This window comes from Chionomys nivalis, chromosome 25, assembly GCF_950005125.1.
Source record: "Chionomys nivalis chromosome 25, mChiNiv1.1, whole genome shotgun sequence".
Lineage (NCBI taxonomy): Eukaryota > Metazoa > Chordata > Mammalia > Rodentia > Cricetidae > Chionomys > Chionomys nivalis.
This window is the reverse complement of record NC_080110.1, coordinates 6,629,862-6,653,679: the sequence shown is the minus strand read 5'-3', so window position 1 is coordinate 6,653,679 and position 23,818 is coordinate 6,629,862. Positions and strand designations below refer to the sequence as shown.

The 23,818-nt window shown below is 45.2% G+C and overlaps 1 protein-coding gene across 8 annotated transcripts in view; it reads right to left on the bottom strand.

Moving 5' to 3' along the window:
• The window catches only part of Anks1b (ankyrin repeat and sterile alpha motif domain containing 1B), an 866,240-nt gene that overhangs the window by 68,100 nt on the left and 774,322 nt on the right, over nt 1-23,818 (bottom strand). For 5 of the 8 annotated variants that reach the window (XM_057757559.1, XM_057757560.1, XM_057757563.1 and 2 more), the window contains 2 exons: nt 9,073-9,180; nt 6,973-7,152 (listed from right to left, as the gene is read on the bottom strand). In XM_057757559.1, coding sequence (XP_057613542.1) covers nt 6,973-7,152; nt 9,073-9,180 — 288 coding nt within the window. The remainder of the gene's footprint in view (nt 1-6,972; nt 7,153-9,072; nt 9,181-23,818) is intronic. The other 3 variants (XM_057757561.1, XM_057757567.1, XM_057757565.1) reach the window with 1 other exon arrangement.

Below are 23,818 nucleotides of genomic sequence, written 5' to 3'. Positions count from 1 at the left end.
ACAAGTAGAGAAACAGCCTGGTGTGTGTCTTTGAGAGCAAGCTGCTCAATGTCAGCAAGCCTCAGGCACCATGAAAACCACAAGGTCAGTTCCACTGAAGCAAGATTTTCAAACATTGTCCTATTTCTTTATTCAGTTGAAAATAGAATATTTTCCATTGAGTTAAAATAAAAAAAGGTCTGTTTTTAATTTCTCTAGAAAAATGACTGGCGGAGTTTAGGTCTGTTTGGGTCTGTTGGGACAAACTCCAGCTGTCTCATTTGCTTCTTTCATGGACTTGACAGAGAACAAGACTCTTGATATATAATACAAGGAGCCAACCTCAAGAGGCCATTCTCCCATTTCTTCTGATTATGTAAAGATCGATGAGGGGATACAAAAGGCCCTAACCATATGAACATTCCTAACCCCAAAGTTGTTAGAGCTACAGGGCATATTTTGAGAAGAGGCAATGGATTGACTAAATTAATAATAATAAAAAAAAAAGTACACAGCACTCCAGGAGTTTGTATCTGAGCCCAGAAGCACTGTTTTCTCCCGGTGCATGGTGTGAGGTCTTCAGTAGCAGGAGTGGTCAGTCTGGGCTCAAAGACAGCACCAACATCTCAAACCATGGCTGAGCTGAGGTGTCAGCTTGTCAACCTGGCCAGCTGTCGAGCATCAGGAAGCTCCTGATGCCAAAGGGTTTATTCCTAACCTTCCTTTTGGTTCCATGTTACCTGTCCATGCTTAAGTCCGAAGAGTTTCTCTTTAGACCACGGAAGAAAAATTTGAAATCATGGACAGGCAAAGCGTTTATAAATAGGTCCTCTCTGCTGAAAAAAATCTAAATTAAAATGGAGCCACTAAGGGATGGACATTAGAAAGTACCTGATGTTAATACAGCAATAAATTTTTTTTTCCAAAAGAGCTGTTATTTTCTGAAAGTTCATTCTGTAACTTCCAAAACCGCTGAGCACTGGGTAGTCTTTTTTTTTTTCTCTGGAGAAACAGGATGATATAAAGAAATAACAAGCTGTCTTCTATATCAGAGAGGGATAAGAGCTTCTTGGGGATGTCTGAAGTTCTCTAGTTAAAAAAAATTATGTACTATGTGTTTTTTAAAAGTCCTAAATTTCAGGGCTGATGTGATAACTCGGTCATCTTGCCAAGAAAGCATGAACCTGAGTGGGGATCCCCAGCACCCATGTTCAATGTCTGCATGCCAGTGTGCGCCCTGTCACCCAGCACTGAGGAGGAGACAGGTGGATCCCTGGGGCTCACTGGCCAGCCAGCCTAGCAAACTCAGTGAGCTCCAGGTTCAGGGAAAGACTGTGTCTAAAAAACAACAACAAATACATGTGGGCTGATTGAGGAAGACACCCAATGCCACCCTCTGGTCTCAACGAGCACAGATGTATATGTGCCCTTCTGCACACATGCACACACACATGCGACACACAAATATACAAGTTCTAAATTTCATGTAAGAAAAAAATCCTCATCTCATTTAATGTTTTAGACAATCATGTTACAATATATTATTTCCATAGGATTTTCTTGCTTGTATTCTTTTGTGACTTGAATTAGCAGAGATGGATTCCAACATAGGCTCATTCATGTATTAAGGTGCTTGGTCCCCTGTTGGTGGAACTATCTGGGAAGGATTAGAAGGTGTGGCTTTCTTGGAGGAAGTGTGTCACTGTGGGGGTGGGCTTTAAAGTTTCAAAAACCCACACCTTTTCCACTTAACGCTCTCTCTCTCTCTCTCTCTCTCTCTCTCTCTCTCTCTCTCTCTCTCTGTGTCTTGTAGCTGAGTCTTAAGGTATAAGCTTTAGCTACTGATCTAGTGACATGTCTTCCTGCCTGCTGCCATGCTCCCTGCCATGGTGGTCATCAACTAACCCTCTGAAACTGTAAGTCCTAAATAGCCTCTTTCTTCAATAAGTTTACTTGGATTTGTTGTCTTATCATAACAATAAAAGAGTAACTAAGACAATTTCTATCATCTATCTATCTATCTATCTATCTATCTATCTATCTATCTATCTATCATCTATCATCTATCAATCATCTATCTTATCTACCATCTATCTACTTATCAATCATCACCTATCATCTATCTTATCATCCATCTGCCTATCAAACATCTATGTTATTTATCAAGCATCTATCTTTTTTTTTTTTGGTACATTCTGTGGACAGAATGTACTCTGCATCCACAAACAGATCTTTTCAAAGACATGGGGAGACAGAGTGCTGCCAAGGTGGAAAGCGTCTCTGCTTTGTTTGTTTTTCAGGACAGAGTTTCTCTGTGTAGCCCCAGCTGTCCTGGAACTCGCTCTGAAGACCAGGCTGATCTCCAACTCACAGACACCCGCCTGCCCCTGCCTCTTAAGTGCTGGGACTAAAGGTGTGCTCCACTACCACCTGCTTCAAGGGTCTTTATCTGCTATAAACCTTACAACTTTTTACCTAACAGGCTTCCTGAGCCACCATGACCTGATTCATAATGTTTCCACTAAGCTATTCATGACCTTTTCTTCTGCTACGTGTACCTATATATACACAATCCATCACAACACATGGGAAATTGATATTTGTTGAACTGTTACCAAACTATTTTATAGCACTGGACATCAGGGGCTATTGGGCAAGAAGTCTGACAGAAAGTATGAGTGACAGTAAGCTGCCATTTATTTACCGTGAGGTAAAGACCTCACCCACCTCAGTGCGGACGGAGTATTTGGCGGTTAAATGAGAGAAATGGACAGGAAAACCCAGTAGGGACTGGCAGAGACCAGTAGGGACTAGCAGAGACCAGCAGGGACGGAGGTAGCAGGGCCTCCGCATGGATGCTTCTATTTCCTTCCCTTTAATAATATCAAAAGAAAGAAGATCTGTGGAAATAATGCATGCAAAGTACTTTCAAATGAGGGAGTAATTGATCTAGTCATACATATTAAGTAATTCTTCGCAGATCAAGAAATATTAGGCTTTCGACTGAATTAACTTTCTAATGAATTAGAAACAATTTGGAAAAGGTCTTTAGAGTGCCTAGTATCTGCTCCAGGCAATATTGTGGGGCTTTGTTTTCTTTTCATAACAATGAGAGCATTCAAAACACAAGGAATTCCACACTGTGGGTTTTCCTTGGTAACATCTGAGCTGTTGTTGGTGCAGACGAACGTGTTCCTCTTGCTGTTCAGATATTTCGGAAAAGATATGCAGTATTTCATTTTTTCTCGTGAATTCCAGCAAAGGAAAGTCTTCTACAAATGGCCACTGCATTTCAGCATGTGGGGACTCCTGCGATTAGGCTCTGAGCAGTGGGGACGCTTTCCTCCATCTGGTCTATCTCCCATATTCACGTCTACTGTCTCAGCTTCACAGAAATTAGAACATGATGCTGCCCTGCCACGTATGACATGCACACCAGCAGTGTGCAGGGCACCTTACTTATGCTAAAACAGGTAAAACAGTTGCCAGGGTCCTCTGGAAATCAAAAAGCACCACACACATGAAGGTATAGTTATCTAAGTATGAGGGTGACATTTATTTCTTAGGGGTAGGGAAATGGAGACTTGTTTAGTAATTCCCAGGGACAGGCATTGTCTGTCTGTCTGTCTGTCTGTCTGTCTATCTTCCATCCATCCATCCATCCATCCATCCATCCATCCATCCATCCCTCTCTATTCTTTGTGTTCATGCATATGTATGTATGTGTGTGCCTGTGTGTGTGTGTATATGTATGTGTGTGCATGCGAGTGTATCATGCCACAGTACATGTGTGGAAGTCAGAGGAGGGGAGCGAGTTGATTTTTCTCTTTCCACATGTAAGTTCCAGGGATGAAGCTCAGGTTGGCATGCTTGGTGGTGGGCGCCCTGACCCACTAAGCCATCTTGCTGGTCCAAGGCAGAGCTATTCCATAGTGGTTTAGATTAGAAACAGGGATTAAATAGGACCCTGGCATCACCGTTTCCACACCTGCTAACCAACAAGTTTGACGGGTGGAATGGATATCATGCTGACCTCAATTTAATTTTTAACTTAGACTTTTTTCAAAGTAGATCTTCTGGGCAGATTTCAAGAAGGCAAAAGTCCCCTGAGCTACTGCAGCCACTTAGAACCGGAAGGTTTCTGGCCTCGGGCTGGCATTCCAAATCTCTGTGAAGGGGCTCAGAGGAATGGGACGATGTAGAGGGTTTCCAAGCATCATGAGACACTGTCTTGGGGGATCTCCTACCAAATGAGTCTCAGTGTCTCTCTCTCTCTCTCTCTCTCTCTCTCTCTCTCTCTCTCTCTCTCTCTCTCTCTCTCTCTCTCTCTCTCTCTCCTTTTAGCAGAAAAGAAATCGAGCTTAAAGGTGGACTTCCATATTTTATGGGAAATACAGAGGGGATTAAGTTGTAAGCCTCTTGGGAGAAACCCTCGGGGGAGGGGCACCGGAACCATGCTGCTGGTTGGAGAGCTGTTTTCTTAGAGGTTTTTTTTTTTTTTTTTTTTTTTTTTTTTTTTTTTTAAAGTTTTATTTATTATGTACACAGTGTTCAGACTCCATGTATGACTGCAGGCCAGAAGAGGGCACCAGATCTCATTACAGATGGTTGTGAGCCACCATGTGGTTGCTGGGAATTGAACTCGGGACCTCCTGAAGAGCAGCCAGTGCTCTTAACCTCTGAGCCATCTCTCTAGCCCCTCTTAGAGGGTTTTTAACTGCTATTTCCAACCCTTTGAAACCCAAGTTGAGAAGCCCAATATATAAGTTCAGGGGGAAGACACGGTCCGGGGCCAGTGTTTCAGACAGCTGAATAAAAGCCAACAGATTTAAAAAAATTTGTGCAGTGAACGACCCCCAACTCCAAATGGGGGAAGATTAAGAAACAGAACAAAACGAAGCATCAACTGAGCCGCTGACTGTAATTAAAGGCAGGCTAACTGCACTGTACAAATAACGAAATCACCAAGTCCTTTATATTTTGGATGGTTAAAGTTCTGGATCAGCACTATTTTAAGCAGCATGCATTTATTACGCCGTGGGTTTTTGTCCTTGCGAACACATTCTCTAAACCAATTCCCAAACTGAAATGAATACAGCCTAGAGAGCTGCAATCCCAGAATCTCTTTTTCTTATTGATCAGATTCCGGTAGAGCCATCTTTTTTTTTTTTTTCCTCCTCTGCAGCTAAAGTGCTATATTGAACTGCGGGATTCTAGAAGGCGTCTAATAAGCTCCGGGCTGCCGATGGAGCCCTTCTCTATCAGTCATCCGATCGCTGTTAGTCGAACCCGCGAGGTAAATAAGTGGGCCTGCAGCGGCTCTGCCGCAGCCCATCAACCTGCTAACCCGCTTTCTGCTTTCGGGTTTTCCTCCCCTGGCCGGATAAAGGTCCACTCAGTTTTCTCAAGGCATGAGAACTCCTGAAAGGGATGCATTTCAGGGTGCGGTGACAGGGGGAACAAAGTGTGGTTATCAAAAGTATTCCTGGCCCTGTTTGGGATTCTGGAGAAGAAAGGAAGGGCACGATTTTGCTGGGTTACTCTGCTCTGACAACAGGAGGAAGAGGAATTAATTCCTCTTTGAAAAGACTCTGCCCTGGGTGGAGAAATTTCACCAATGATCGGGAGCTGAGACAGGCAATTTCTGGTTCCTGCAGGTACCTCAGTCAATAGCAGTTAATGCTCATTAAAGACGAGGGTCCAGACATGACTGGATTTTAATGACTAAAGACCACATGGCTCAAGGCTGCACACCATGTCTCCGAGGTGTTTCCATTAGATATACTGAACCACACGTGTCCCACAAATACTCAGAGCGGGAAATGGAAGAAAGACTTGCGGGAGGAAGCCCCCATCCTCCCTCTGTAAAAGAATCCCATCGGAAACAGCAGCAGATTTACAGATCAATTACCCAACCCCAGAGAACAGGAAAATTTATCCTTTTCTCCCCTCTCCCATAGTCCATTCTATTTACAAAAACCGTAAGCCCCATCACTGCCACCCCTCAGTACTGACAGACAACCTTGCAGGCCATCTTTCACCAAGGCCGTTGTAAGCAGCACGATCGTGGTTTCTAGAACTTTCTCTCCACATATTTCTTCCTTGAGTTAAAATATAGAGTGTTTTCCAAAGACTTTCAAAAACACAACAATCTCTCTAAACAGTTGAGAAAAAAATTAACGACCAAGGCAAAACAATTATAGTCAAATTTTCACCTTTGACTTCTCAGCTAATGTGTGGCAGGTGGAGGAAGGTTCAGAGCCGCGAGCTCAACCTCCAACGACAATGAGAAGAGCTGATTCTACCCAGAGCGGCCCAAACGCCCAACGAGGGGCAGAGGTGCAGAACTAGCTGCCCACCTGACATGGATGTGTCATCGTCTAGCTATGGCTGACTCAAAGTTCTGAACAGAGATCCAGGGACACAGCTGAGTGGACATTTGTCCCGAGGAGGGAAGGGCTGACCGCAGATCGCTCTTTTCAAATACTTGTGCCAGGCAGAGTTGTTCTTTCTAACTGTTCATCGCGATCACGTGGGATAATGCAATGACGCCCGCTAGGGTGGCTCTATATGCACACGTCAGCCTGGGGGGAAATGTCCTCCTATGAAATTATTACTTTCTCCCTGAACTTCTGCTCCATCAGCCGGCCAATTTGCATCTGAAAACCCTTGTGACCTGATCCTGCCCCAGTTACAGGTCCTTTTCCGCAGACTTTTGTGGGCACAGTGAGACCAGCTGGCTACAACTAATTGGCTGAGAAGGGGTTTCAACAATACGCATATGTATCCGTATGTATCCACCTCCTCAGGGGGCTGGTTCCAGCTAGCTCCAGAGAGCGCAGAGCGCAGAACGCTTTATAAAACGGCACAGGTCAACTTCGACATGGCGGGCAAGCGGGCGTCCGTGGGGAGCTGACCGCTCAGTATCTAGCCGCATGACCTGCTGTGGGTGAAAGGCAAGCACATCACGGAGGCTTCGAACGAACACCTTACCTGAGCCATCTGCCTCTCCAGCTTTGACCGGGGGATATCATCGAAGTAGTTTTCGTTTCTTCTCCGCCTTGCATCGCCCTGCATGATAATGTGAGGGACGTCTAGGGAGCCACCAGTAGTGTAAGTGCTTTGGCTAAGTGATGGAGACAACTGAGGAGGAGTGTGGTTACCACTGGCTTCCTGAATGGAAATACATCATGAAGTAAATACCGTGCTCTCGGGGGGGCCAGCCTTTGGTTTCAAAAACTGTGAAAATACGAACACAACAAGCTACAGGGGTGGGGGGTGGGAGATGGGGGTGGGTGGGAGTAGTTCTCATTCACCTGCTGGGATGTTCTACTAGATGGTGTCATCAAGTCAATACTCCTGCCTCCCAATGATTTCAGGTCAAAGTCTTAAGGTATAAAGAATTGCATGTTGTTGTTGTTGTTGTTTTAACCAGGACTACGAATGATCTCTCTCAGAAAGCAGAGGTTCATCTCTGCGGGGCACCCTGTCACTCTTGTGTGTTTACCGGGGGAGGGACTGTGGGCAGAGCATCCTCCCTGTGGTGGATGCCGTTTTTTACGAGCCGCTAACATGGGACTGGGGGGGAGGTCTTGTCCCTCTCTACCGAAGTGCGGGTGTGACAATAGGGCTGGGGAGTGGACACAGTATGGCAACATAGCATGTCACGCGACGTACAGACTGCGGAGCGATGCGTATAAATGACAGAGGATGCTTTTCCAACAGCAAAGACAGCCCTAGCTGCAGACAGACCAGAGCGGGGTGAAGGACGGCAGCGGCTGCCGCTCTGGCCTTTTCAAGCCACAAGAACATGGGAGCCATGAGATTCTGCAGGCCACTTCTTCCCCTGACTTCCTCTGGCAGAGTTAGGCCCACTCTGGCTAGAATCCCTCCCTGCTCCTTGCCCCGTCCAGTCTTTGTTATTTCATAAGTCTCTTCTTGGGAGTCAGTGTGAGGGGTTCAGAAGGGAAAGCCAGAGAGCTGTGTAAACTGGAAATGGCTCGTCTGAGGAGACCTCTCAGTGTGCTTACGCCGGTGGTGCTTGGCGCCTCCCTTCTTCCCACGAAGTAAGAGGGAGGCAAGGAGCCCTTTGTAGCTTAATTGTTCTGATGGATTGGAGGCCTCTTATGGAGGAGGATAAATATGGGGTCCTACCTCCGCTTTCCTTACTCCTCAAACCCTGACATAGCCTACATCTATCTTAGCTCATCCTGACGCCCCTGGTACTCAGTTCCTCTTGTGGAGTCTTGCATCTCATGGGCCCCCTTTCCTCTCGTAAGCTAAATCAGACTCACCATTCTGGAAGGTTCTGTCCTGCCCAGCGCCCTGTCACACTGACTGTGGCCCATCAGGCCCATTTATCCCCCAGGACCATATGCACAGAGACCCGTGTTTGTGTTCATCATTTCCGCTACCCTTCCTGACATCTGCCCTGGGACTGAGCCTGTCAAAGGAGACCTTGGCTTTCTAAAGGACTTTGGAAGAGCCCGCTTGAGCTTCTGGGAAGGGGGGTGGGGCTGTGACTACGCTCTCTGCCTCAACCTCTTGATTTCTTTGGGCCCGTTCCTTCTCAAGTTTCCTCTTTGTTCTGACCTCTCTAGTTTCTCTACCCCAGGTTTCTAAAAACACAGCTGAAGGAAACAATTGTTAGTTTATCAAATAAAATTTTAGAGTATCTTTTTAAATTTTTGAAGTGGGTAAAAAAAATGGTCATTTTTCATTTCTTGAAAAACAGGAGGACCCTGAGGTTAATTTTAAATTGATTCTTACTTAACTGAAGTTCCTGATCGATTTCTTTTCTGTGGGTTTGAGTCTGACAGAAAACTCATTTCCTTTCTCTTGGGAGTGGGAGTCTGGGGATGAAGGGGTGGTCTTTAGAAGATGGTGGCTAGACAAACTATTCCTTTATAATGTAGTTCTAAATCTCTGAATTATTTATATTGAGAAAACCAGATACAATCAAAAGGGAGATTGATAAGGCAAGCAATGAGGAAAACGGCCTGCAGTTCCTCCTCCACGGCTTCCGCCATCTTACTGCTCCACATACTTTTTGAGGAGAAGGGAGGAGAGCAATGTGGGCGTGGTGGCACTTACCCTGAGGGTGATGGATCGAGGGGGCTTCTGTGGCGGCTCCTCATGCAGTCTGTCTCCCAGAGATGCCAAAATGCGTTTCCTGTGGCCAATCAAACTGATCTTTAAAACCTGAAACAACATGCATTTGGGTTAATTCTTTTATCTAAGGTGGGGGGGAAGAGAATTTGTATATGTCCTACTACACAAATGGTACAAAGAGGTTTATGCAACGTTAGCCTGACCCTGTGAGAGACACGGTATGAAATCAGGGGCACACTTCGGTCTAGAGAGGAGTTGGAGGGAGTAAAAGCCAGAGAGCCTGGGTAGAGAAAGTGGAGAGGGCCCAGATCTCACTGTGCACATTGGCTCTGAGACCCTTGACACACAAACCGGCCCTTAGCAAAGACATCCTAAAAACTCTCTGGGTTCCTAATGCTTTTAGAACAAAGACCGAGCTTCCTCCTCGCCTCATGGCTAAGAGCCTGGTGTAGTGTGTCCCTTCACACTGGACTCAGTCATGTGAGCCTGAGTGACTCCGCCCGTATGCCTGAACACGCCACACACACACACACACACACGCATGCACAAATGCACTCATGCATGTGCATGCACACACTTGTCTTCACCTGGGGCCTCTACCCTCCCTCCCCACCTCCCCCAACCACGCCCCCTCCGCTTTAGCACCTGTAGCCTTTCGAGTAGCTATACTTCTGTCCCTCTATTACTCAAATGTCTCCTGAGGAAGAGAATTGCTTTCACCTCTTCACTGAAAATGCTGTACCACAATCCTATAAACTCACTGTACCACGGTTTTGGGTTTTGGTTTTTTTTTTTTTTAAACCATTCTTTGAAATGACTTTGTCAGAATGCTTGTGTTTAGGCATCAGCTGCTTCCACGTGGGGTCCCTAAGAGCAGAGCCTTGGGACTTGTTTATCACTGTTATTTCTGCAACATACAAACAAGCCTTGAAACAAGGCAGGGGAGGGGGGTTGGGGTGGAACTCAATGAACAGGAGAGATTGGGCTTGGATGAGGATTAAAGCAGGCAAGCTAGAATAGAATAGGTGCTGGGGTAGACTGAGTGTCCAAGGAGGGCACTTTCAAGGGCAGGACTGCAGAGGCATCTGTGGAAGAGATATCCAAGGGAGCCTCGGCCCCGGTCCAGTCCAGTAATGTTTGACAGTCATTACCCTCTGTCTCCTGAGCTGAATCAGGCTTGTCTGAACGGTAAATGCTAAGGCTTCAGCGGTTAAGAGCATTGCCTGCTCTTCCAAAGGTCCTGAGTTCAATTCCAAGCAACCACACGGTGGCTCACAACCATCTGTAATGAGATCTGGTGCCCTCTAGAGGAAGAGACCTGGTCAGTCGTCCTCATCCACTTATATTATGAAATCCAATGTGGACAAGTTCAACAGAACCACCATACACGGGCTGCCCATGCATGCTGCAGCATTGCCAGGGTGTATATTTCATTCATTCAGTTTCAAATCTATGACATTTTGGGCATATCTCCAAATTATGACTACAATCACAAAAGCATTTTCTCCCTTCTGTGTCTATGTGTGCCCCAGGATGTAAACAGCTCTTGACACATACCTACCTTTTAGTTATATAAATAATTTTTTCCATTCCTATCAAGTTTTACAGAAGAGAAACTAAAATTTATGCGATATTTATATAAAATTTTATATATTTATATTAGTATTATATTTATATACCATATATAACAAATTTCAGCTATATATACAACACACACACACATATATATAATATATACACACATATAAAAATATATTATGCTACCTTGAATTTTGGGTATTTGCTGCCTAATGGTTGTTTGGTCTAAACTGATTAAGGTTTAAGGCTTTTAAAAATTTTTATTTATTTCATGTCTGTATATATGGGCATGTGGGTGACATGTTGCACACGTGGAGGTCAGAGGACAACTTGGCAGAGCCAATCTTCTCCTTCCCCCATGTGGTTCTAGGGGATTGATTCCAGGCTGTAAGGCTTGGCCGCAAGCACCTTTATTTCCCAAGCCGCCTTGCGGGGGGCCTTGATTTAGGTTTTAAATAGCTCCCTGTCCTGTTCTTTCACATGGTAAACGCTAATCAAGTTGAGCACCAGCATGACCTGTCCCCATGGCCCTGTGGTTTATAAATTCTCACTCCCCCGGGCTGAGGACTCCTGAGGTTTGATAAACAGTTCTCGCCTAGCAGTGATTTCACCTGCGCTTTCCCCACTTTATTGCCGCGGCCTAAGAATGCTGAGGAAACACGACTCGGGATATTCCCGCATTAAGTGTACCGTGGCTGTCAGTTTGAGTGGTGTACTGTTTTCTGCTTTTAATGACCTCTTTATAGATGTTCCTTTCCAGTCGGCCCGATGGAAGGCTGATCTTTTAGATGCAGTGTGATTATGAATATCTACATGAGACAAAGGTGTGTATTGGCCGTCAAATCTCTTCATTTTGCTGGAGTGGACAGTTCAAATCCCCGTAGTCTTGGGAGATTGGTTTGGATCGCTTCTCCCTAAATTCCTCATCTTCCAGTTGTCCACGCAGGAGTCCATCTGCCATCCTTCTGCCCACTCACGCAGCCTGGTGCTGTCTTTCTGCATTTCTATTAGCCAGCTCGGCATTTCACTACATGGACGAGCGTTCCAACTGAATCCTCCGTGCAGATTATGAATATGCTAATGAAGTATAGTCCTGTGCTCATAACTCACAGGCAGCATTACCTACTGAAGCCAGAGAAATGTCCTTATATCCTTGAACTGCTTCATTTTCTGAGCATCAGGACCAAAGATTCCTCCATCTCAGAAAACATACAACACTCATCTTTTCCCAAACAGTCTGCAAGTCTAAACACACTTCATTTTGTTTTATTTTATGTGTGTAGAGTTTTTGTTTTTACTTGCTTGTGTATTTGTGTGCCACTTGCACACCTGGTACCCAAGGATGCCAGAAGAAGGAGTTACAAATGGTTGTGAAGTATGTGGGTGCTGGGAATCGAACCTGCAACCCCTAGGAGAGCAGCCTGTGCCTTGACTAATGAATCATCTCTCCAGCCCCCTCTTATTCCCTTTTATTCTTATTCTCTATTACTTTGCCAAGAGCTTCTATTAGATGCTATTCCTGTTCCCCCTAAAATCCCCACCTCTTCTTTCCCCAGCCAGTGATCAGACCCAGTCTTCATGTTGCTTCGATGGGCCCCTGACTACTGCTAAGAAATGATCTTTGGGTATCTTTAATAAAGATACCCAATTTATGTTCTAAAAAACAAACAACACAAACCAAAACCTGACACTAAGCCACAACTCTGTAGTTTCACTCTTGTGTTTGGTTTCCTCTCTCACACTCAAGTTTAAGACAACTGACCTGACTCCTCTGGCCTCAGTTTTCCATCAGTAACATAAGGGGACATTGTTGCCCATAATGGGCAAGGTCATTGGAAAGACAGAGAGGAAGGGCATGATGCTGGGTGTGGTGGTTTCACACCAGTAATCTTGGTACTTGATAGACAAAGGGGGAGAACCACTCTGAGTTCAAGGCCAGCCTACTTTATGTAGTGAATTCTTGACTCTAGGTGAGAAGGCTACACAGAGAGAAATCTCTCTCTTCCTCCCCCCTCTCTAACATGCGCACACACACACACACACACACACACACACACACACACAGAGGGAAGGAGGGCAGAAAAGAGGGAGGGAGGGAGGAAGAAAGGAGGGTGTAACAAGAACTGTACCTAGAGCCTTCAACTCTACTGACTAGTATTCATGGTACTGGAAGGTACACTGCACACTCCCAAAAGGGAAAGGGAAACACCAATCCAGTCACAAACCCTTCCATCTATCACGGTCTCCTGTCTGCAAGATGTGCTAGTGTAATAGTGGCATAAAGTTTATGGGAGTCACCAACCAAGATCTGATCTGATTTAGGGCTCACTTTATGAGATAGAACTCATCCCTGATACTGCTCAGGTGGCCAAGAACCTGAGATCAGATATGCCTGAGACCTAGGGGAAAACCAAATACTGATCTTCAATAGAGGAATGTAGCAATAAAATGACCCCAAAGACATTCTGCTGTACTCAAAGATCAGTATTTTGCGCCACCATCATCAGAGAAGCTTCTATCTGCAGCAGATGGGAATGAATAAAGAGCTGGGCGATGTGCAGAGAAGGAGAGACCTTGGGACACTCAGCCCTAAAGGAATGTCTCCATCTCAGGACTCAGGGAATCTTGCAGAAGAGGAGACTGAAAGATTGTAAGAGCCATAGATTATGGACGACACCAAGGAAACAAGGCCCTTCTAAACACAGGAGGATGGATGCACATGCAAATCACAGACTGAGGCAGCATTCACGGTGCCTGCACAGGTCTAGAAAGTAGGCCAAGTGTACTATATATGTGCACACATGCCTCATCAAATCATTAAGGTAACCTAGGTATTCTCATTTGCATGATGCCAAACTTGAGACTCGGAAATACTGAGGAACCTGTGGGTCATTCTGCCCACAGGTGTCAAGGCTTGGAACGGTTCCCCAGCCCTCAGTCACTACTGACTGCTCACCAAGCTTCTCTCCCTGCTGTTCCTTCCATACTCTCTGGCCGCGGCCATGCCATTGATCAAGTCATGATTCTACCGAAGCGGAGGCTTCTCCTAGTGAGTCCCAACCACCCGAAAGCATTAGAACAACTCGTTTCTTTGACAAGTCTCATAGCAAAAAGCAAAGAGCAAGAACTTTCCAGCATTCCCCGGGATGCAACCCAAATTAGCTAATATCAGAGTAATAGAGAAGGCATGTAACTTTTGGCTTCAAAATTCTCAGGTTGATTGAGAGACATCCAACTGGCAGAGCAATTACAGAATATTCCAATGAAATTCGGCTTAAAAGACCAAGGCAATCTGGTCTGGCTTGAGTGAGAACAGCTTCTCGCATCTTTGTAATTGGAGCTCGGAAGTAGTGAAATCCCAGACCCCTAGGATCTGCAAGCCAACCTTCCTTTGAAAGCCTCCAGCAGTAGCTATGTATTAGAGGAGAATTTCACAGCATCCTATGAACATTATTTTGGACCAAATGAAAGTAAAAAGACAAAGCAAGGGAAACATTTTGGACATCTGGTTATTTTAAGTTATTGAGACAATTCAGCTCAACTAACAAAATATTAGGTTTTTGTCACAGATCATTTGGAGGATACCAAAGGGAAATGACTTATGGAGTTTCTAAGGTCGAAAAGACTGGGGAGAAAAAGATGAACTGTCAAACCATTACTGAAGAAAATAATTACATGTACATGAGAAAGTGGTCCTGACTGCAGAGGAACATGGACCAAGAGGAAACGGTTCTAGATAGATAAGGAATCAAAGGCAGAAACGAGAGGAAGAGGGGATCAATGTTATTGTATATGTGAAAGATGGTTATGATCACATCAGTCATTGTGTCCATAGCAAGGAATACTGTTTAAACACCATGGGCCTCCTGGAATTTTCTACATTGTCAGTTAAAGAGGACAGCCTCAGAAACTCTGTCCCAAGGTTGGGCAGTAGGAGAATATCCGTGCTGGGTGTCAACACTGTAACATTATGTGACTGTCATTTATAAGTCCGGAGCTAGCTGTGAGAATTCTGCCAGACAGACAGTATCTTGACATTCTCCTTGCACTGAATGGCTCGCATCAGAATATATGTCAGAGTAGAGCTAAAAGTTGGTATGTGGAGACTTTTTCTTTTTAAAATGAATGTGATCTAAATTAAACATGTTAAATTTAATGTTCTGTAATGCATCGCTTTGTCTGCGTTTTAAAAATTAAACAATGCTTTGATTATAATGACAGTGCTACTTTCCCATTCTAGATACTTTATGAAATACAAAATACAAAAAGCAAGCATATTAGTTATCCCCAAGCTATTAACATTTAGCATGCATGTCAGGCTGCACCAAGTGTCGACAGATGCGGGTGAAGTTCAGATAAGCCATGTTTTATCGCGGCCATGTTGTAAGGTCGCCTTTCACCTTGATATTTTTACTTCATATCAAAGTCAACGAACTTTTCTCCATATACAAGTCTGAACAGACATTTAAAGTAACTCAATACACTGGCTCATAGCAGCGTTTCATAACTCCTTAACCATTCCCTTGTTGGTATTTCTTTTCTAAATATCACGCATTCCACATGTCTTAAAATATACCCTTATCCTACCAATTCCATCTACATTGTCGTTTTAAGTGGACACAATATGGAATATGCTAATTAAAATCGCGAGAATGCACGTGAGTCACGGAGAGACGTCACGCAGCAACAGTCCGTCTGCACATTCTGCTGAAATCTCAATCCCATCATTGCTGGCTGGACCACATTCCCCGGGGAAATCACACACTCACGTCACATTCTTCAGGGTCACCTCTTGCATTTGTTGTGTTGTGGAGTTTGGGTTTAGTGGACAAATGCGATAAAGAGCACGTAGCTTAAGTCCTTTAGGGATCAGAGGCGCGGCAGCGCGGAGCCGGTGGGCTTTCTGGTCATCACTGCTGTGGACTGTGCTCTTTTTCTTTCTGTTTTTCATAACTGTGGAGAGGAGAAATGAGTGTCCTCCTGCGTTTGGACCTTTCTTGTATATTGGCTGGGTGACTGGCCCTCTGTATTCTCTCTAGAGAGTTTCCAGCTAAAGAGAGAGAAAAGCTCTCATGCAAGTCTGCTGGAACTGTCTGTTTCCTGAATGACCTCTTTGAACCAAGAGTCAGGAGTGCCGAGCAGGCGCTGCTATGCATGAGGGCAGAGGGTGGGCTCTGAGGGGGAGTTCACAGCGTTTGTTCTCATGTACAGAACTAAAACTGAGATTAAATGTGGAAACACACGTCCCACCGAAGAGAGAAGGTACGCTTCCCACAGAAGCGCTTGAGGAGCCCACAAATCCAGAGATTCTTGTATCCATTTGCTGACCCTGACATTTTCTCTCTCAGGACGTGGACTTCAATAACACACAGCTGTAAGAGTAGGGGCTGAGGGACTTCTGAAGCAGAAAGTCGTGACGTTTGATTCTGAATTGTTTTCTCAGCTACCTGGCCTTTTACACCTTGGAGATCAGACCCCTCATTCAGTGAGCACTCACTGGGTATCCGGCACGTGCAATTACAATGTTACATAAGATGTGAGCCACAAAGAAGAGAAATCATGCAGGGTTTTAGGACACTAAATATGAGGTGGAGAAGTATATGTGTGTGTAATGTGTGTGTAGCTATTTCTCTTCTCACAATTATCCATTCACCCATCCACCCATCTATCCATCCACCCATTCATCCATCCTTCCATCCACCCACCCACCCACCCACCCATCCATCCATCCGTCCACCCACCCACCCACCTACCAATCTATCTATCCATCCATCCACCCACCCACCCATCCACCCATCAATCTATCCATCCATCCATCCATCCATCCATCCATCCATCCACCCACCCACCCATCCATCCATCTAAATGTTTCTATCTATCCAGCCTTCCCAGCCTAAATGGACTCCAGAGGGTTGGGTGAAGATGACTAGGAAGCTGCTCTAGAGACTCTAGAGCACTCTGTTCTGCTACGATTTCCCTTTAGGTATGATGGAAACTTAAAACTTTCTCTCTTCTCCTTAAATAACCCCAGGAGCAATATTTGAGTGCTATCCTTGTTGCTTCAGTGTGTTGCTATGAATTTCTCTGGGTAGATTTTAGATCAAGAACTAGGCCTTTTACTTCTCTAGATTTCTCTCTTATTGTCTCTAGCTTCCTGTATGCACACCTCTGCATGTTCTAAAACGTGCCTGCTTCTCTTGCTCCAAGAGAATCTTGCAAAGATGCAATCAAGACCCAACTCAAACTTCCCTCGATGTGTATTATATAGACTGTGTTTCTGAACTTCCCTGGTGTTTGTGGGCTATTGTTGACACTAGATACAAGTCTTGACATGTACAGTTATTTCTCTGTCTCTATCTCTGTCTCCACTCCCCCCCCCCCTTTACACACACACATCTTACCTGACCAAGTACACTATAAACTTAGGGAAATCACACAAAGTACCCTTGGGCCCTAGGGTCTTTCACAGCATCTAGCACACAAGTACACCTCCTAGGTGGACCCTAAGGCCTCAACTCTGATTGCTTCCAAGGTGGACTAGCAAAGCAGGCAAGACAAGACCCAAAACAAAGAGGAAAAGAGGAAAACACCCATTATCTTAGTTCCTCCCTTTCTGCTCTCGAGAGTTCTCTACTCTTAGGCTCCCGCACCTTAATTTCCATCCAGTCTCCTCACAGGAAGAGAGGCAAGCCTTCCTCACTGGGCGCCGCTCTAACTCCTCCTGACTTCCACTCTTCCATCTACAAAACCCAAACTCGAGCTTTCCTCGTTCATTACTACTCAAGACCACACCTACTAAGTAGCTACCCAATAGCAGTTTGTAGGACTGATGGCAAGGGTTATTAGTAACCCGCAGGAAGGAAAGGCGTTCCTAAGGACACGGCTCTGCAGAGAGCAAAGAGTGAGCAACAAGGATGTGCTTCTGAAGACAGACTGGCTCAGTAAACAGGAAATACTAATCATGGGGAAATGCAATAATCTCGTAGAAAGACAGAGCGTAATGGAATAATTGCCTCAAAGCATTTAAGGGTTCTGAAGGTACAAAGCCTTCTTTGTAATCAATGGGGATCTCAGGTTTATTTGTAAAGCTCCCTGAATTACCTCTTGATGAAGGTACTAATTTTCTGATTATATTTCACCATAAACAGGGCTCTAGAAGACGAAGAAGAACCCACAACAAACCAGCCAATCAGTTTCTAATTTCCCTGTAAGTTACTTTTAAGTACACCTTGCAGCAAGTTAGCTTTTCGTAGGGAAAACTGGGCTGCCCCGTGCAAAGCCAAACCATCAGGGTTACTGTAAGAAAAACTAGTTTAAGTAGAAAGCGGGACCGGTGTCACGCTCCACCCCTAAGGCTGTCATTTACGTGCCTGATGTACTAACAGCATTTGAAAGTGGAAGCTGCAAATTGCTCTGCGCTTTTGTTAATGCGTCTCAGAAAGCAGAGACAACTGATTTCCTTAGGTTTGTGAACCACACAAGGTTTTACAGCTACTTCAGGTATTTCCCAACTTGCTGAGCTCAACTGTAGAGCACGATCGACTCTCTCAGTTTGAAAATTAAAATGATTGTCACCAGAGCGCATTAGCCAAGGTTTGCATGTACAAGATGAACTGAAATATACAAAAGGTGAGAATATACTCATATCTGCAAAGCGTGGCTTTTAAGAGAAACCGAATCTTCAAGAGACGATGCCCAGTAAGCGAGGAGCGGTTTATTCAGTTCTCGGCTTATGAATGGTCTTTTCTGCTTTGTCTTCTCGCTCTTCAGTAACCTTAGTGGCATATAACACCTTCCATCAGAGACAGAACAGTGAAAGGGGGCAGTGAACGCAATCCTGTAAATTCCTTTTCTTGTCAGAGGCTCTGATAAAAAGAATCTGATGTAGGAGGAGATAAAAATCTATCTAATGGTAGCTAGAATTAAAGCTCTAGAAACATATCCCAGGATTGGACTTAGCCCCTACACTACTGCTTGCTAGGATCTGGCACTCACATATTCAGTCCATACGTGTTGGGGAAAAGAATACAAGGGTTCAACAAAAATGTGCTCTTAAGTAGATGCTGTCAGTCCCGAGGACAAGTTCAAGATGGGAAAGGACCCCTAGGGTGATGGCAGTGATGGCTTTCTTATAATCCCCTTTCTTGCATCAACCCCTCTGCCATCCCACAGCATCTTCATCTCCTGGAGAGTCACAGAGTAGCAAAAACTGGGGGATCACTAAGGAGCCGCTAGAAAGACTGAAATAAAAATGTTAGACAAGGCCCAGTGCTGGTAAATCTGGGAGCCCACACAGGGCCAGTTGGAATATAAAGGACCACAGTTGCTTTCAGAAAAATGTAGCCCAGCAAGCTCACACAAGAGAAATGGAAACATGTCCGTACAAAGACTTGCACATAAACATCTAAGTGACATTTTTCAGAACAGCTGAGAACTGCAAAGAGATTAATGTCCCATCCATCGGTGAACACATCAGTAACAAATGGTGACCCAGTGGTCTGGGGTAGAAATGGGTGCAGCCACTGACTTCCAATAGGCACGAGAAGCTTTTTGGTGATGCTGAGTATGTTGACCGAGACGTATTGAAATGTAGAGTTTAAACGGTGATTATATGACCTGTAATTAAATTGCTTAATAAAGTTGTTAGAAAAAAAATACTGGGAGAATGCATACAGTATTCAGAAAGGACAGTATAAATGAGGTCATTTCTCAGAGATGTAATTCAGGCTGCTCCAGAGACACCTAGGTAATTCTGGAATATACCACTCGTCAGTTGGAAGCAATCCAAGCTATAGCATGTTCGGTACATCTTAAGGAAATCGTGAGCCAGAGGTCAGCTTTGTTCTGGACACTGGGCTGTTTAGCTGGAGGCTGATGGATGGTGAGCATATTTCTTGTTATGTGTGTACAATAAATTAGCACTGATTACTTGTATATGAGCAATTCCTGACGGTGTAAATCTTCCAAGCCAATGCACTTTGGTAACAATGCTGATTCTTTCTAAGTGTGTATGTTTATAGGGTACAGTGATCTCTGAGGCCAACGTGGCTCTCTCTTTAGGGTAACGGTGGTGATAATGAGATCCTCCAGTCTTAGGGTAGAGTAAATATAGTCACTGTGGCTTTCTAGTCCAAGAAGAGTCACTGGGAGAGGGTGGAAGACTGACCACAACTTAGTCCACCTAAACACAGAAAGCATGTCAGGGCAGGGAGAGGAAGTGGGACAGAGGGAGACGATCGGAAAGCCAATGAGGAGACCCAGCCTTGCTAGGGTTGCTGGTGACAACCTCAGGCATCCTGCCTCTCATAATACAGAGACTATTTTGTCAGGGGTCAAGTTGATCCCAACCCAAACAACCCTCAGAAATTCCTCTTCTACTGGGTTCACCGTGCTAGCAAGCAGCATCGCTAACTTCTGGGTACCACACAGTAGGGAAGGACATATTGAAGACGATCTGTGCTGGAGTCTTTGGTCGCAGTGTTCAATCCTCCTACCATACACTGATAGACTGGGAGGCACTACATGTTCTTGTTCCCACTTCAGTCAAATGAAACCAACACCCCTGTGGCACAGAGAGGGCACAGTTATTCAGGGCAGGTCTCTGAGTCATAGTGACTTGGGTGTGAGTCATGCTTCTGATTTTGGGTCAATGGATTAACCTCTTTCAGCGTTTCCCACGCTCATCCAAAATGAAGGTGTTAAAAAGCAGTACTTATTTCTTGGTGAAAACCAGAATTCAGCGAGACTTAGCACCGTGCCTGAGAAAAGGGGTCTTGGCGGACGGCAAACTTCACTCAATGTTTTGATTAAACCCAGATGCTGAACTGGAAGCGCTGGGCCCCCTCCTAGAACTTAGCAGGTTCGTTGCTATAATGCCACGGCCGCTCCACAGCAGCTCCGTGGCTGGCCACGAATCTGTTCCCTGCCAACAGCTCTGCATCACCAGCCACGCACCGTTCAAAATTTCAACGACCTCATTAAAAATAAGCGTTGCTGAACTATGTTAATTTCCTTTTTCTTCCACCCCCCCCACCCCCCGGCAGAGTTATTAGAATGAAGCTGACAGACCAGGTGAAGGGCAGATATATGGTGTCTTTACTTCCGATACAGCACTTGACAGTCTTCCATTATCTAGGTGCGGGTGGGCTCTGTGAGTGAAAAAATTAAGTGGATTCACAGCTGGGGGTACAGCGGCACCCAGGAGGTTTGATTGATGGCTCTGTCACAACCTGTAGGGGGGACCACTGATTGAATGTCACAGGGCCGTGGCCCTGGATTCTGCTTCATTCAATGTTTTTTATTAATGGCATTAAAGTAGACATAGGAGAAACACATCAGATTTTTCAATGACATGAAATGGTGAAGGATATTTAATAGGATAGGAGGCTGATACAAAACTTCAAAATTCTCTTAACGGGAGAAAGGCAAAGCTGGAGCCAGGATGAGGCAATCGAAGAGGGGCAAATGTTCTGTACTGTGTCCGTGCGCCAGAGGCACCGTGTACAATGGAAACAGGGAGGATGGGCCCTTGCCAACAATTTCAAGAGACATCTGGCCTCTATGAAGCTGAACACAGGAACTGAGTCTTAGGGGGAAGAGCACAAGAGCAAGGGACACATTCATAGATGACTTTTATAAAACATCTTGTTTACCTCCTTACTTCAGCCTGATGAGGCTGCTGATTCCGCGACACTTGTGGAAGGGAACAGACACAGCCATGCTCAGGATGCTGAGGGAGTTGTCAGCAAAGTCAGGACACCGATATGACTCTGACTTCCAGAATGCAGGCTTTTTTTCTATTCTTCACAGTATGCTGTTGACTCTCTCCCAGCATTCTCTGGGGCTCAAGGGAGATGGTTTTAAAAGAAATAACCAGCCCCGTGCCTGCCTCTGCCCCCTCCCATTCTGCTCAAGAGTTGTTGGCTCCCTGAGAGACTCATTTAGATGTAAACCAGGCGGTTACCTTGCGACTGACACTTTCTGTGTTACTGTATGGACACCACAGTCTGTTCTGAGTCCTCTCAAGGTTTATCCACAAATAAAACATTACAGAAATGATTGTCGCATCTTTCCCAGCTTACCACCTTCCAAAACAGCTTCCTGCCAGAACGGTAGGCTCTGGCCAGAAAAAAGGTAGTGTGGGACGCTTGAGAACGATCTGGAATCTGCGGCTGTCAGTAAGAGACCTAGGTAATTAAAACTTTTTAAAATGAAGGTAATTTCTGGGGCTGCATTAATGATTCAGGGTTGCATATTTACATGAGAAAAGCCTCAATTACCTTTAGATAACTAGGCAGTGTGTTAAGTAACCCGACTATGATGATATGCACTCGGAATGCATGAAATTAAATCAATTATTGAATTAGTTTGTATTAGGGTTTAAATGTTACTGGCTGTCACTGGGGGTCCTTACCACCCTTGCTGAGAATGCATTATGACATCCTCCACTCTTGGCTAGAAGCAGCGTATTCCTGGATATTTGGAGTGCTGAATTGCATCTGAGTCAGGTCCTAGGAAGACCATTTGTCTCCAGTGTCATAGCAGAGGATCGTGAGGACTGCACCGTATCCAAGAAGAGTGCCCTTGCTTTAATACATAAATTCTCAAAAGCAGCTGGCTGTCACTATTGCAAAGGCTAACGCTAGCTGTGTTAAATTCCAACTTACAGAGTTTAGACGGTCATGGACGGTTCTTGGGTGGGGGAAGTGGCAGCCCCCTCTTATTTTTCTTCTCTCCTTTTTCTAAGGTTAGGCCAGCCATGATTCACAAAGCTGGAGAATGGGGTCCTCGAACAGATGGCAAGCCATTGGCTGCTGACAGTGCTGGCCCCATCTTGATGAGAGGGGTGGCCCGCTGTGGTGAATGTTCATGATGACCTTTGCGGTGGACAAGATGAGAACCTCCGCCGTCAGCTGTCTCAGTTACACAAGCAGAAAAGGAATGACAGAGGAGGGAACTGGAAGCTGCTTTGAAGTCTAAAATGCTTCACCTGCAATCAAGTGTGTCAGGTCCTCGATGCTCATTTTTTTAGACAAGGTCTCGCTATATAGGTCTGGCTGGCCTGGAACTTGCTATGTTGGCTTCAAACTCACAGAGATCCTCCCCAGGCTCCTGGGATAAAAGGTGAGTGCTACCAATCCCAGGTTCCTTTAGGTTCTCAGTGACTCCAGTGGACCTGTTCTCCTCCTGAGCTGGGCCTTCTCTTCTTGCTCTGGGAAAACCCTGCACATCTCTTAGCATTTCAAACCAGGTTCAAAGAGTACTTCATGAAAAAGGAAGCTTCCATCAATCCCCTTCGTCATCCACCCCTACAAACCGCAGGTGGCACCGCTGAGTGTTTACTGGTTCCCTTCTTGAGGTCTGAGCCTTCTGGAAGGCAGAAATGAGTATCACTTACATTGCAGTCCTCCCATAGAGCACAGTCGAAGGTTGCTTAAAACCAAACCAAACCACACGAAAACAAAGGAGTCTCAAAATAGCGGAACTTTTGAGTAACTGTGTCAAATTAGTCGTGTTCTGGGAAACACACATAGAACACGGCATGATGATGGGCATGTAAATAGCTTCACATATTTAATTTGCAGGACTTGATGGATTTGGGCATAAGGAGGTCTTTCTGAAACCAGAGCCACCACCATTTACATAAACATATTCATCGCCTCCCAAAGCTGTCCGCCATCCTCCTTAATATCCTCCCCTTTGGTGGTATAAATACCCCATAAGATTCACCTGCTTAGCAAGTCTTAAGCACACAACAGGGTATCGTTAGCGACTGGAACCATACTGTATAGCACAGCTCTGGATTTGAGCTGTTCTGTGTGATTGGCACTTTGTACCCCATGACCACTGCACTCCCGTTTCTCCTTCTTTACCAGCCCCTGGCGACCTCTGCCTCTGTGAGCTGGGCTGTTTCAGATTCCACATGCAAGTGGATCAAGAGATCAGATGGTACTGGCTGTCCTGCCTGGCTTATCTTTACTACTTGCAATGTCCTCTACACCCAGCTACACTGTTGTGAACAGCATGCTTCTCTTCTGCTTTCAGGGTGAAAGTATTCCCTTGGGTACATACACAACTTAAAATCTTATTCACAAATGGACACAGAGGTTGACTGATTCCACAAGTTGATTACTGAGATCATGACTACAGT